Source organism: Perognathus longimembris, chromosome 20 (genome assembly GCF_023159225.1).
Source record: "Perognathus longimembris pacificus isolate PPM17 chromosome 20, ASM2315922v1, whole genome shotgun sequence".
Taxonomy (NCBI): Eukaryota; Metazoa; Chordata; class Mammalia; order Rodentia; family Heteromyidae; genus Perognathus; species Perognathus longimembris.
The window spans coordinates 40451811-40466118 of record NC_063180.1 but is presented as its reverse complement, the minus strand read 5'-3'; the positions used below and the strand labels follow the sequence as shown (position 1 = coordinate 40466118).

Below are 14308 nucleotides of genomic sequence, written 5' to 3'. Positions count from 1 at the left end.
TGACATCCTGCACTTGATAATAAATGTTGGCCCGCCATTCAGACCTAGATCTATGCACTGCTCACTATCCGGGGAGTGACTTGAGCTTCTCTGGGCCTGCCTCAGTCTCCCAGATCCTGGAGCTTTTGCCTCTTGTCCAGGCAACAAATGGATTGACTGTGTGAATTGCTCCTAGCGGTTGAAGGGATAGGTCTCCCTCTGTTCTGAGCTCTCAAAGAGTTAGGAGGCGGTATCCGTAGGCGGTCTGGGTTGGAAGGTCAGCCTCCTGGAGGAGGCCGCAAAGCTGATGTGAACTCTCAGGGTCCGTGTGCGGGGTCCCTTCTCAAGAATAACTTCCTTAAACCAGGTGATGGTGACTCACCCTGTAATCCTAGCTGCTCTGGAGGCTGAGCGCGGAGGAACGTGGTTAGAAGCCAGCCCTGGGGCTGATTAACCCAGCAAAAAAGCTGGAAGTGGAGGTTTGGCTTAAGGGATCAGAGTGCCAGCCTTAAGACAATGAGATTGCGAGGCCCTGAGTTCAAGACCCAGTACTGGAATGCACACGCACAAATAACTTCCTTATTCCTATCTTCCAGCCTTCAGCTGCTGACTTTAACCATATCTAAAAACATCCTTGCTGTACGATTTCCCATATGATAACTCTAGCCCTTGGCAGCTCAATGGCCCTTTGTATAAACAAGTCCTTTGTGAGTGGGATGTTTAAAATCCCCAGATGGCTGAAGACCGAGACACTCTACTGAAAGAGTCCCCCTCAAAGGCTTGAGGCTACACGCAGTGTTGTGCCAATCTCTGTCCAGATGGCACCCTGAAATAATTCTATCTTTAAAAGTTGCTTTAGCATCTTAGCAACATCAGATTTCTTCATTATCCATAGACATTCTGGTTCACTTTATTGCTTCCTCCCCTCCCGCTTTTCTTTTTGACCCTCCCTCTCCTTTTCTTTCTTTCCTTTAGTGTCTAAAAACACTTTTTCTGGTACTTGAATTCTTGGTTTGCACGTTATTATTCTGAAACTTGTGAACCACCACCTCCTGTACAATAAAGGCAGTAAGTCTCCAACAATTGAAAAAAAAATCAACAAAATCACTATAATGGCATCATTATAATACCAAGAACATTTGAGTAATTCTGTATTGAAGTGAAGTTTTATAAAATGCAGTTTGCTACTCAGAAAGATCTGGGTGGTGATTTTTGTCAAATACAAAGAAATTTTTTTTTCCCCAGTCCTGTGCGTTGAACTCAGGACCTGAGCACTGTCCCTGGCTTATTTTTGCTCAAGGCTAGCACTCTACCACTTGAACCACAGCGCCACTTCTGGCCATTTTCTACATATGTGGTGCTGGGGAATCGAACCTAGGGCTTCATGTATACGAGGCAAGCACTCTTGCCACTAGGCCATATTCCCAGCCCCAAAGAAATATTTTATCCATGTGATAAATGGCCCACAAGGCAAGGTGGGTTCTAAGAATACAGGCCTTAGGCTGGGTGGGAAGGAATTTGAATCACTTTATGAATTATAGTGAACCTTGGCATTAATCCAGAAACTGAGTGTGTCCTTCAGGGGCCAATCAGGACAGAAACTACCCATGATTCAGTAGGGAAAGGAAAAGGCTAAAGGGAAAAGTGTGTGTGTGTGTGTGTGTGTGTGTGTGTGTGTGTGTGTGTATGAGAGAGAGAGATATATGCTGAGGATGGAATCCAAGGCTTCCCATGAGACTTTATGGAAAAAAAAAACACCTAAAACCTAGGGGAGAGGAGTAGATGAATGAAGAGAAGACGGGGGGGTGGTGCATACAGTTGAGAAGTCAATGTATATCTTACAAAATTAAGAAAAGTTGAGGGAAGGGTTGGGAAGGATGGTGGAGAATGCAGGCGACACAATCAAGATGCAGTGTATTCATAAACTGCTGGGCTAAATGGTAACTCTTCTGTACATCTCTTTCATGGCTAAAAAAAAAAAAAAAAAAGAATCCGAAGCAAAAAGCATGTAGGTAGCCCAAATGGCAGAACACTTGCACAAGTGCAAGGCCCTTACTCCAGACCTCAGGATTACAAAATAAAACAAACAAGACAGCTTCCTTCATACTTCCTAGGCCTGAACTGTCTCTCCCAATTGAAGTAGAGCGAGCATTTCACAATTGCACATGCTTTAAAAAAAATACATAAAACATAAAACGAATCCCATGGGATAAGGGCGCCCCCGTCAGGCTGTAGATGTGAAATGGAGAAGGTGAAGTCAGTAGACGCTGGGTGCCCGCCCCCTTCCACACCTGCCAGTCAAGCTCTGTCCGTTCCTCGGGTACCCGCAGCACCTGTGGCTTCCCTAGCAGCTGCTCGTATCACAGCTGCAGTTGCACAGGTGTGCAAGGCTGACCGGTAGCCGTATCCAGTCAGACCCCTGGATTGGCTGTCCCTTCCCTTTCAAGGCTGGTGCTCTTAACCACTCGAGCCACAGCTCCATTCCCGGCCTTTTATTGGTTCATTGGAAATAAAGAGTCTCTCAGATTTGTCTGCCTGGGTTGGCTTTGAACTGCGATTCTCACATCTCAGCTTGCTGAGCTGCTAGGCTTAGGCTTACCAGTGCCCAGCCAAGACCCATTCATCGCAGTTTTATTCATTCACCACACGCTTATCTTAGGCAGGAACCATGCTTTCAGATGCTGCCTTGGTCACAGCTGGAAGCATCTTTTCCTCTCTGGTACCCACCATGGCCCTGTGAGAATAAGCATGTGAGGTAGAAGTTGAAGCCTTACGGGAAGGCTGGGCCTACGCTATAAAGCAGAAGCAGAGCTGGGAGGCGTCTGGTGGCACTGGCATTCCAGGGGTGGGTGGAGCTTCCAGGGAGAACCTCAGCCCAGAAGCCACATTCTGGCTGGGAAGAGTGGTCTAAGGGAGGTGACTTCTGCGTTGGTTCAATTGCTAGGAAACTATGTTCCCTTGGTTTATCCTTTTGGGTGGAGCTGGTTGGATTATTGTACACACCCCAGGCTTACATCCAGGACAACACTGCTTGTAGTAGCCATTGTTGGCTTGTAGGAAGAGTTCTCACCTAACAACTCTTCCCAGACATGGGTGGGTGGGTGGGTGTGCCTGTGGCAGCCACCTCGGGAGAAAAGCAATGCAATAGGTGCAGGGAAGAAAAGATGAGAAGCATGAGCTAGAAAAAGTTTACTTCGTGTCCAGATCTGCTTGATTCTGGATAAGTGACCTGGCTTCCGGGGCCCTGTGTGAACCTCTCAGGAAGCTCCTTGTAATGGAGTAGGTTGAGGAAAGGCAGCCTTCTTCGTGCAGGAAAGCCAGTGGTATCTCAAGTGTCAGGACAGAATCCAGGGAGCGCTTTGTCTCTTTCTCTCTGTGTCTCTCTCTATCTCTGGTCTATCTGTCTCTCTTGTTCTGGCTACTCTCAGTGTCTCTGTCTTTGTCCTTATGCTTAATGTCTGTCGGTCTTAGTTTTTGCCTGTCTTTCTCTTTTGTTTTTCTTTGTGTGTGTATCTCTACTTTCTATGTCTTTCTTCCTCTTTGTCTTTCTTACACACACACACACACACACACACACACACACTTAGCATAATCTAATGCTCTCGATTTCATCTCCACCAACTCCCCAGCCCCACTCTGGAGAAGATGATTAAGCCAAACCAGAGTGTCTCATTGGACTCTTTGGGTCTTTAGGCTCATAGGAAACCAAAGATCTTTTTCACCTGAAATGACTTTTCAGCCACCGCACCTGCCATTGGCTGAGAAACCCCAGCGCTTTCGTGTGCGCGGTTAAGAAAATCGACTTCAAAGGCGTGTAGCTTGAGGTTTGTTTTGGATGGAACTTCAAATAGTTGGTTTGGCCATCCGGCCTTTATCAAGTGTTTCAGAGCCTTGGCTATCAGACAGGAAGTCCTTTGAGGGCAGATTCTGGGGTGACGCCTCCACATCACCAAGGCCCAGCGAGACCTGGGTGGGCCTGGGCCCTCCCCAGGTTATTTGTTCTGCTGTGTGTCTAGATCCCAAGCAGAGGAAAAGTTCTTTTGATGCAGGCTTGGGTTCTGAGGCTGAGATCAGCCTGCTGGGTCTCCAGCACCCAGGACAGAAGGTTCTGGGAGGTGATGGCTGCCACCTCACTGCCTTTTCTGGGTGTTCTGGGGACAAATAATAAACCACCTATCTGCAGGAGACACAATCCAGGGACCTGGAATTGGAGCAGCAGCTCATAGTCCTGTGTTTGTCAGCTTTCCATGACAATCATAGGTGACTTGAGGGGCATGTGCTTAGGAGATGAAAAGGTTTAATTAGGTTTTGAAGTCTTGGATGTTCCTGTCCATGGTAGGCTGGGCCATCATGGCAGGGATACGTGGCTCAGTCAAAACCACTCACCTTGTGGCCCAGAAGCAAAAGAGCAAAGAGGGGTGCCACAGTCCCAGGATTCCTTTCGAGGCCACGCCCCCTTTCCTCCCTCTCCTCCTCTTCCTCCTCATTTTCTTGTTCTCTTTCCTTTTTCCCTTTCCGCTTCCTCTTCCTCTTCTGAACATTCAGAGAGGGGCTCCAAAGAGGAGTTACCTGAGTGGCTATGCTTTTAAATTAGGCCACAAACCCAGCCCTGGGGCCCCCAGAGCCTGTTCCCACAGCTCTCTGCCTGCTGGTCTCGGCCCGGTCACCCAGTTCTCTTGCCAGAGGACCCGGCCTGGCCACAGCTGGGCCCTGCTGCTGCCGGCCCCGCGCCCTGGGTCCCGAGTGGATGCACAGGTGTGTGCATTCCTGCAGTCAGCCCGGCTCTGCGGCTCCCACCGCCAGACTGCTGTGCCGAATTGCATGTCTAACCTTGGCATTCCCGGGCTCACAAGCCATTTGGAGAGATTAAGCAGCACTTGGGGGCCCCGGGGTGAAGGGAAAGGATGCCACCAGCCCAGAACAGGCAGATGTGATTTGGTCACTGTCCACAGATCCGACTGCAGTGCGCTGGCAGCCAGGCAGCCTCAGCTGACCTAAATGCGGGTGCCAAGAAACCAGGCAAACGAGCATGCGCACTTGTCTGTACAGAGCAGTGTATGCACACACAGTGTATATGGGGACCGCTTGTTTTGTATATGTGCCGGTCTTGGGGCTTGAACTCGGGGCCTGGATGCTACCCCTGAGCTTTTGCTCAAGGCTAGCACTCTACCACTTAAGCCACACACGGCTCTACTTCGGGCTTTCTTGGAGAGCAATTTATTGGAGATGAGAGTCTCGTGGATTTTCCTGCCCAGGCTGGCCTTGAGTCACAGTGCTCAGACCTCAGCCTCCTAAGTAGCTGGGATTACAGGCCTGAGCCACGGGCACCCAGCTCGGAGACAGTTCCATTGATCCTGATGGTTTTCTAGGGTGTTTTCTGGGATGTTTCCATTCTGACTCAGTGCCCAACCATAGCTCTGGTCCTGTACACGGATCGTTTTGTCCCGGGATCAGGTGATCTGCAGACACAGCCCTGAGCACCTGAGTTTCTGGAACCTGGAGGTCGGCCTCCAGGGGTTCCTTATACCTGAGCTTAAAGGTATATACTTCACAGATCATCTATCTGTCTATCTACCTATCTGTCATCTATCTACATAAGTATACCTATCTATATCTATATACCTTATATCCATATATATCTAGATGTGGGTGTGTAGGAGTGTATGGATGTGTGGATAAATTGATATATATGGACTTATCTATATAGGATGTATGGATGTGTATCGATCTGTCTATCTACCTTATATGGGGTAGGGACTATCCCTTAGCCTCCTGCTCCCAGGGACCACACGGAGTTCCCTTAGCTTGGTACGATGAGCTGTCGGCCATCCCAGACAGAGAGCGCTGATCCTATCTTGCATTCGAGCCCTCTGTTTCCAACTGGCCAAGATGGGTGTGGGAAGGGTGTAGGTAGGGGCTGCAGGAGCCCAGCCTGAGTGGGAGGGGGTCCACATGGGGCTCCGAGAGCCTCCCCCACCCTCCGAGTCCCTGTGCCAGGCACGCACGATTCTGGGCACAACAACAAAGGGCCAAACTCCCTTTCCTCCACCTCGAGGAAGGTGAATGTGAACAGTCACGGAGGCAGAGCTGAGGCACAGACTCAACGCATGCGCATGCGGGCTGCTGAGAACATGGCAATGGGGAGCAGAGGGGGCCCCACCCCCATTTCCCAGGCACAGCCCCCTCAGCCCCACGGTTTCTCCCAGGGGAGAGGTAGGTCTGTACCCACCATTGCGCAACGCCACCCACCTGTTCTTCCACCAAGAAGTCTCTCTTTCCCTCTCCCCCTCCCCCTTTTCCCCTCTCTTTCTCCTTGACCTCTTCCCCCCCCCCCACCTCCTTGTGCCATTTCTGAGACTTGAACTCAGGGCCTGGGGGTTGTCCCTGAGCTTTTCTGTGCTCAAGGCTGGTGTTCTACCACTTGAGCCACAGCTCCACTTCCAGCTTTTCGGGTGGTTCATTGGAGACAAGAGTCCTGATCAGCCTAGACCCTGGTCCTCCTGCGTAGCTGAGACAGTCGATCTGTGCCGCCGCACCTAGCCATTGGTTGAGATGGGGTCCCCTGAACCGTGACCACCCCGATGTCTGCTCGTGAGGAGCTAGGATGACGGGTGTGAGCTAGCTGCCAGCACCTGACTCCCTAGGTGTAATGATTTGCATTTTAAGGCTGCTTGGTTTCTATCGCTTACTGATTGATCCAAGTGGGAGGAGCTTACAGCTGGTTGGTTTTTTAATTTTACCAAGGAGTTGGTTTCGTCCCAGCATTCACTTCTTTGGAGCTTCTGTTAGCTGGAGTGAATCCTTTCGCAGCCAGGGCCCCACAGTCAGTGCCTTGGGCAAGTGTGTCATGCACCTGCTACCCAACCTTCCCAAATAGGGGTGAATGACCGACACACATAGCAGCAGCTTAGTTTAAGCTGGGCGCTCCCTGGGTTGACTGCATTTAGCTGGTGTCTGAGGACCGGCTCTGACACTTGGGGGGAGATGTGCTCCCCGAGATCCAGGGTTCTCGTGGGTATTGTGGGCATTCCCACCCTGCAGACCCATGAGCCCAGTACATATTCATTCCTTATAAGTTACTCACTGTCCGGTTTTTGTTTGGTCAGTAGAAGACAAGCCAAGACAGACTGTCCTTCGCTGCTCTGGGGCAGTGAGTGGCTGGGTGGGCATCTGAGGACCAGATGTTCTGCAGATGTTTTGATGGGCGTTGGGGCGTGAGAGCCAGGCCAGCTGAGCTGTGGGCGATGGGACAGTTTGGAAGGAGGAGAGCGAGGGAGTGAGGACTTCCATGCTGGGCAGGACATTGGAGAGAGTTTCTGCAAGGAGAGGAAGAGGAGTAAGATGGTGGTGGCTGGATCCCAGCCCTCTGCTGTCTTCTAGAATGAGTCAGATTCACCCAACAACAAATAAGCAGATGGGAAATTAATGATCTGCAATTAAAAGGACACCCAATCCACTAAAAATAACCGATTTTTAAGAATTCTGCAGGCAAGCAACTCAGGCTTTCTAGAGGCAAAGGCCTCGCTCTTGGCAGATTAATTACGCTCCATAATGAGTTGCGTGCAGGTGGAGAAGCCATTCTATTCTTACAATAGTAAGTATCCCCTTTCTGCAAGATAAAGAGTTCAGATCCAGGGGATCACGGTGCCGTTCCTAAAGGACAGGCAGTTCATTCATTTTCAGTTGTTCTGTTAAAACTTCCCTTACAAAATAAAATGCTAAGCAAAATTAGAGTGCCATGATTCACTTGCAAAGTTATTATTTTTTTATTTTTTATTTTTGGCCAGTCCTGGGTCTTAAACTCAGGGCCTGGGCACTGTCCCTGAGGTTCTTTTTGCTCAAGGCTAGCACTCTACCACTTGAGCCACAGCGCCACTTCTGGCTTTTTCTGTGTATGTGGTACTGAGGAATCGAACCCCAGGCTTCATGCACGCTAGGCAAGCACTCTGCCACTAAGCCACATTCCCAGCCCTTCACTTGCAAATTTAGCTGCCTTGCTTTTGGAAGAGGATAGGGGCCAGTACTGAGATTCCATCTCAGGCCCTACTACCCTAATTTGGCTTTCTCATTCTTAGATGATACTCTACCACTTGAATCATGCCCTCAGGCCTACTTTTTGGTTGTTATCTAGAAATGTAACCTTGTGGATTTTTTTTCTGTCCAAGCTAGCTTCAAACCGTGATCCTTCAGGTCTCAGCCTCTGGAATAAGTAGGATTACAGGCATGAGCCACCAGCGCCCAGCCTTTTTTATTTTTTAACCAGCTTAAAAAAATATATGATTATACACATTAAAGGGTACATAATTGAAGTGTGTGGTTTAATGAGCCTTACTATACACCAAGGTAAACTGTCACCACAATCATGTTGGTGAGTCTATTTATCACCCTCCAAAAGTCTGTAATCAGTCCATCAGTCCAACTCCTTCCTGAGAACCCTCCCCAGGTTAGTCATTCTAGATTATTTTGCATTTTCTAAAGATGTATATAAATAGAATCATATGGTATGTAAATTTTTGTTCTGTCTCCTTTCTTCTCGGTACAAATATTTTGAGAGTCATCTAAGTTGTGTATATAAACACTTGCCTATTCTTTATTGCTAGTACTATTCTGCTTATTTAACTGTGTCTCAACTATATATCTTGTCAATACAATTAATCTGTTGAAAATCCTTGTGTAAGGTTTTGTGGGGCCATAGAATTTTATTTCAGCTAAACAAATAAAATAGCCATAGGCTGGATCCTGTTATACTTAACTTTCTAAGAAGTCACCAGATTTATAGCTAAAGATTTCTAGTTTTCCAAAGTGGCTGTATTATTTTTTTTATCCCCACCAGCAGTAAGGGAATTCTAGTTCTGCCTTCTGCTCAGTAGGACCTGATATAGTGGCTGCTAAAATAGATAATATAACATAAAACTTTGCTAGCTTGTCATTTTAACTGTACAATGTAGTGTACATTCCCCCTACACACAATGTTTTGTAACTATCCTTACCATTTTCTCCCCCAAATTTAGCATCTTCTCAAACAGAAACTCTAGAAACCGCAGTAATTCTCCATTTTGCCATTCTCCAGTCTCTTATAACTTCTTTCTCTATATTTATTCCTCAACTCCAGGTATTTGATATAAATTGTAGGAGACAGTACTTGACCTTTCACATTTTTCCTATTTCACTTAGCATATATGTTTTCAAGGGATATTCATGCTGTAGCATGTCAGAACTTTATTTTTTTTTTATTTTTATTTTTTTGCCAATCCTGGGGCTTGGACTCAGGGCCTGAGCACTGTCCCTGGCTTCTTTTTGCTCAAGACTAGCACTCTACCACTTGAGCCACAGTTCCACTTCAGCTTTTTCTGTTTATGTGGTGCTGAGGAATCGAACTTGGGGCTTTGTGCATGATGCTAAGGCAAGCACTCTACCACTAAGCCACATTCCCAGCCCCTTTATTCTTTGTTATAGCTGTTTCATTACGTGAAAGATGCCACATTTTATTTGTGGATGGATACAGGTGGGTGGTTTGTACCTTTTGGTAATTGTGAATGATGCAGAAATTAACAGTGGTGTACAGGCATCGTGTGTGTGTGTGTGTGTGTGTGTTTGTGTGCTTGTGTATGCGTACAAGTACTGCTTGAACTTAAGGCCTGAATGCTATATACCTTAGTCTTTTTTTCATCTCAAATCTGGCACTCTTAGCACTTGAGCTCCACTTCCAGTTTTCTGGTGGTTAACTGGAGATGAGAGTCTCATGGACTTTCCTGCGTGGGCTTTGAGCCATGATCCTCAGATCTCAGCCTCTTGAGTAGCTAGGATGACAGGCATGAGCCACCAGTGCCTGATGGACAGTTCTGTTGTTTTAAAAAATATAATTACTGAGCTAGTCTGGTTGTGATTTAGAACTCACATTTCTGCTGCAGTTCTGTTTTGCCCTTGCCCTGCAGGTGAGTGTAAGAAGAGATGTGTAGCTGTACTCCTCATTTTATAGATTGTACCCTCATTTGCTCCAGAGACCAGCAAGATGACTATTTTCCGCATGGGTCCCTCCCTCCTAACCCCTTCTTTCATGATAGACACCCCTGGGGTTCCAGTTCCTTCTCAGCTGCTCCAGAAACAGAGCCCTTTTCAAGCAATCCTGTGTGCCCATGGATCTGCAAGGCAGTGGTGGGGGGGGGGTGGAGTCACATCCAATTGCTCACCTTGGCTAGCTTCATGACTCCCACCTGTCATGGCGGAAGGGGCATTGGGTGGCCTGGGGCTGCGAAGCAGACGCACTGGTCCGTTCCCTCAGCTGGGTAGAGTAGCCGAGCCTCCCCCCTGCAGACACGCTGCGTGCCACAGACTCATGTTAGAGTAAGTCCAGATTCTTGGGAGCAAGGCCTCTGTGACAAGCAGGCCCCCTCGAGGGGATCTGTGGAACTGCTCTCGTGACTGTGTCTGAATGCACTGCCGGTCTTGATGCATCTGTACATGTGCATCTGATCAAAGGAAATGGGTGGAGAGAGGGGTCTGCTAACTACCCCACCATGCTTGTGCCGTAAGCCAGAGGACAAAGAAAAGTGTTCGATTGGGGGCGGGGGGCGCTGGCAGAGGATTCAGGTTCAAACCCAGCCCTCCGAGCCTTTGGATTTCGGCACCATGCAAATGAAAGCTTGGGTTTGTTTTTTGTTTCATTTTGTTTTGGGCTGTGAAGTAGGCAGGAGGTAGAGGAACAGAGGATGCAAAGGCAGCAAGGGAGGTCAGACTAAAAGAGGAGAAAAGGCTGGCTTTCTGATCTCAAACAAAGCCAAGACCACTTGATCTCGAATGCTTGGGTTTATGACAAGAACATTTGCAGTTGGGGGCGGGGCAGGGGGGTGTGATAACGTAGAAAGTCAGACGACCCCCTTGGTGCATTTATCCAAGAGCTGGCAGAGAGGTTGAAGTGGCCAGAAGCCACTGTGGTGATGGATGGACTGTGAAAACCCTGAGATCAGCATCCCGGTTGCCATGGAGACGGCGAGCCAGCCGGAAGGGGCGTGTCCCACAGAGAGCCTGTCATGCACTGGGGCTGCCTACTTCATCCATGTTCGCCCCTCCAGCCTGCTTGCACACATCTACGGTTAGGATTACCAAGGACAACCACACCTTTGCGATTGCTGATGAAATTGCAATTTAAGTGGGACAGAAATCACTAGGAGCACCCAACCCAGGACGCTGATGGGAAGAACAATGGCTTTTTACGTTTCTTACGTTTGTTCATCTGTTTAATACCTTCTGTTCCCAGCAAAACAACATGGGTGGGTTTGTTAGGCTACTTCCTTATTTAACGCACGAGATGGAGTAGTCACTAAATGCTAAGGACAAGACAGAGTCTCTCCTTGTTTCTCTCCTTGTTGACTGGCGAGATGAGCATCCCTAAGTTTTTATTTACTCACTCCTTTGGTATAGACCGACATTTTTTTTTTTTTTGCCAGTCCTGGGGCTTGAACTGAGGGGCCTGGGCACTACCCCTGAACTTTTGTGCTCAAGGCTAGAACTCTACTAGCTCTATTTCTGGTTTTCCAGAAATAGATGAGAGATGAGATGAGAGTCTCATGGCCTTTCCTGCCTGGGCTGGCTTTGAACTGCCATCTCAGCCTCTTGAAAAGCTAGGATTACAGGCATGCACCCACTGGTACCCAGCTTAGACCAACTTGGAAGTGAAGAATAAACCACAGATGTGGATTTTCTCATGGTACCAGAGGTGGAAGTCCGAGCTGAAGGCGACATCAGGGTTGCTTTCTCCTGAGACCCTCTCCTTTGGCTGTCTCCTCTCTGGGTCTCACGGGCACACCCCTGGATTTGTCTGTCTCCTCTTCTCTGCTCAGAAGGTATGAATTCTGTGGAGACAGGACCCACCTTATTCTTATCAGTGCTTCTATGAAGGACCTGGCTTTGGATAGGGACCTCTTGGGAGATATTAGGGCAGGAATTCAATAGATAATTTGGGTGGGGACCAATTTAGCTCATAGTAGTTTCTGGAAGTTGTCCCTCCAGTTGCAAAGGATCGCAGGCATTGGTGCCCTGGGCCTACACAGATCTCACAGTATATGATGATGACAGTCTATTACACCGCAGCTCTGAGTTCCCAGAGACAGAATGTCCAACTGTTTCTGAACCATGTGCATTACATTTTTCTTAAGAGAGAAAGAATAATAAACAGAGACAGAATATTTTAAGTCCCGTGTTTTCTCGTTTGCCAAGAATAATCGTTGTGTTCTCCGGAGTCCACGGCTTCAGAGCCATCTTGTACCCTGTATCTGTCTTCTGGCTTCCAGAAAATTCACAAAGCTTTAAATAAACACAGGGCTCTGATCTGCAGCCTTGCTCTCTAAATAGAGTGGACTGCCATTTTAGCCCAAGGAGACGGGTGCAGAAACTTCCAGAAGAACCTTTGTAAAGTAGTGTTCCTTGGAACTATTCCTTGGGCGGTAGTTCAGTGGTAGAGTATTTTCCCAGCATTCGTGAGACCCTAGATTTGATCTCCAGCACTACAACATAAAGCTGAGAAGAATGGCATTTTAATCTCAATTATTGTCTCTGGCTAAGCTCCCCTTTCTGTGTATGTGATTCACTGCAAACTAATTAGGTGAGACATGAAAAATTACGTTTGTAGCTGTGTGGGTTGTGATGGTTGAATAAGAACTTTAAAAACTCAATGTCTATCCTACACAATTAAGAAAAATGAAGGAAGGGGTGGGTTGAGAGGGGTAGGTGAAGATGTTGGAAGAAGGGGCATGGAATCAGACACATTGTATTCATAAACTGCTCTGCTGAATGGCATCTTCTGTTTATAACTACTTAAAGACAATTTTTTAATTAAAAAAAAAAGAATTTCCATGCACCTTCTATGGTCTTGCTTGTGTACTTTTTTTTTTCAGATGATAAACATGTCTGGAAAAAAGTTCATTTTTTAAAAGTTTGAGCTGTTTTTGTTGTTGTTTTGTTTTCGATCATTTTTTTTTTGCTGGTCTCGGGGTTAGAACTCAGGGCCCTCTGTGCTTGCTCAGCTTGCCCTCTACCACTCTTGAGTAGTCATACCTCCAGCTGGGGTTTTGCTGGTTATTTTGGAGATGGAATATGGCAAACTTTTTTCTCCTGTGTTGACTTTGCATCTGACTCCTCCACATTTCAGCCTTCGGAGTAGCTAGAATTACAGGCATGGAACAATGATGCCCGGCTCGCTTCAGTGTTTTCCCATTGAAAATTAGGATGGCAGCCTAAGAACTGGTTAAAAGGAAATCTGTAGCTAGGCCTTGGTGGCTCACACCTGTCATCCTAGCTACTCAGGAGGCTGAGATCTGAGGATCAGGTTTGAAGCCAGCCTGGGCAAGGAAAGGTCATGAGACTCATCTCCAGTTAATCACAGAGAAAACCAGGAGTAGAGCTGTGGCTCAAGTGGTAGAACACTAAAAGCCTTAGCCTTTTGCAGAAAAGCTCAGGGATAGTGCCCAGGTCCCGAGTTCAAGCTCCATGATGGACAAAAAAGAAAAAAGAAAAAAAATCCTTGTATTGTAGTTAATTATGAATACTAAACCTGCAGTGAGTTTCTTCTATTTCCTTTCTTTGCTCTTAACCTCCTCCCAGATCTGACCTCTTTGTCCGAGTGAAACATGATTACATCTATCAAAGACAAGACTCTACATTAAATTGTTTCCTTTAAAGTGAACCATGATCATTTGTGTGTCTATACTGGGATTTCAACTCAGGGCCTGGGCATGGGCACTGTTTAATTTTTTTTCCCTTAAGGCTGGTACTCTGCCCCTTGAATCACAGCTCTCCTTGGGGCTTTTGGCCGGCTCACTGGAGATAAGAGTCTCATAGACTTTCCTGTTTGGGCTGGCTTCAAACTGCAATCCTCAGATCTCAGCCTCCTGAGTAACTTGGGAGAGAGACGTGAGCCACCAACGCCTGGCATTACAAGTGTCTTTTCAAACAGAACAGCCTGCACTCAGATTTGTCTCTCTAATGTACACGTATCATTATTTTAGGTCTCTGAATTCAATCCCTTGACGTTCACCAGTGTCATCGAGTGCGAGAAACCAAACAACGATCTGACTCGATTCCGTGGTTGCATGTGAGTATTGTGCCTCCTTCTGTGCGTGTTCAAGAAAACACCCCCCACCCCCCACCCCCCCACACACAGTTATAAGATGTGTCTTGAATGTTCTTGGCTGTGGGGGCGAGCCGCTTGGGAGTCTTGGCCAGCACCTGAGCCCTCTCAATGGCGTAGGTTGACTGGTTAGTAAAAAACCAACCACCAGCCGGGCACCAGTGGAACAGCTTTTGAGAGAGAGAGAGGAAAGTTAGTCGATGA

At 47.5% G+C, this 14308-nt stretch overlaps 1 protein-coding gene across 1 annotated transcript in view; it reads left to right on the top strand.

Annotated features, from left to right (window-relative positions):
• Nucleotides 1–14308, top strand: part of Atp10a (ATPase phospholipid transporting 10A (putative)) — an 81807-nt gene that overhangs the window by 27936 nt on the left and 39563 nt on the right. Inside the window, exon 3 of the mRNA XM_048369057.1 lies at nucleotides 13983–14068. Coding sequence (XP_048225014.1) covers nucleotides 13983–14068 — 86 coding nt within the window. The remainder of the gene's footprint in view (nucleotides 1–13982; nucleotides 14069–14308) is intronic.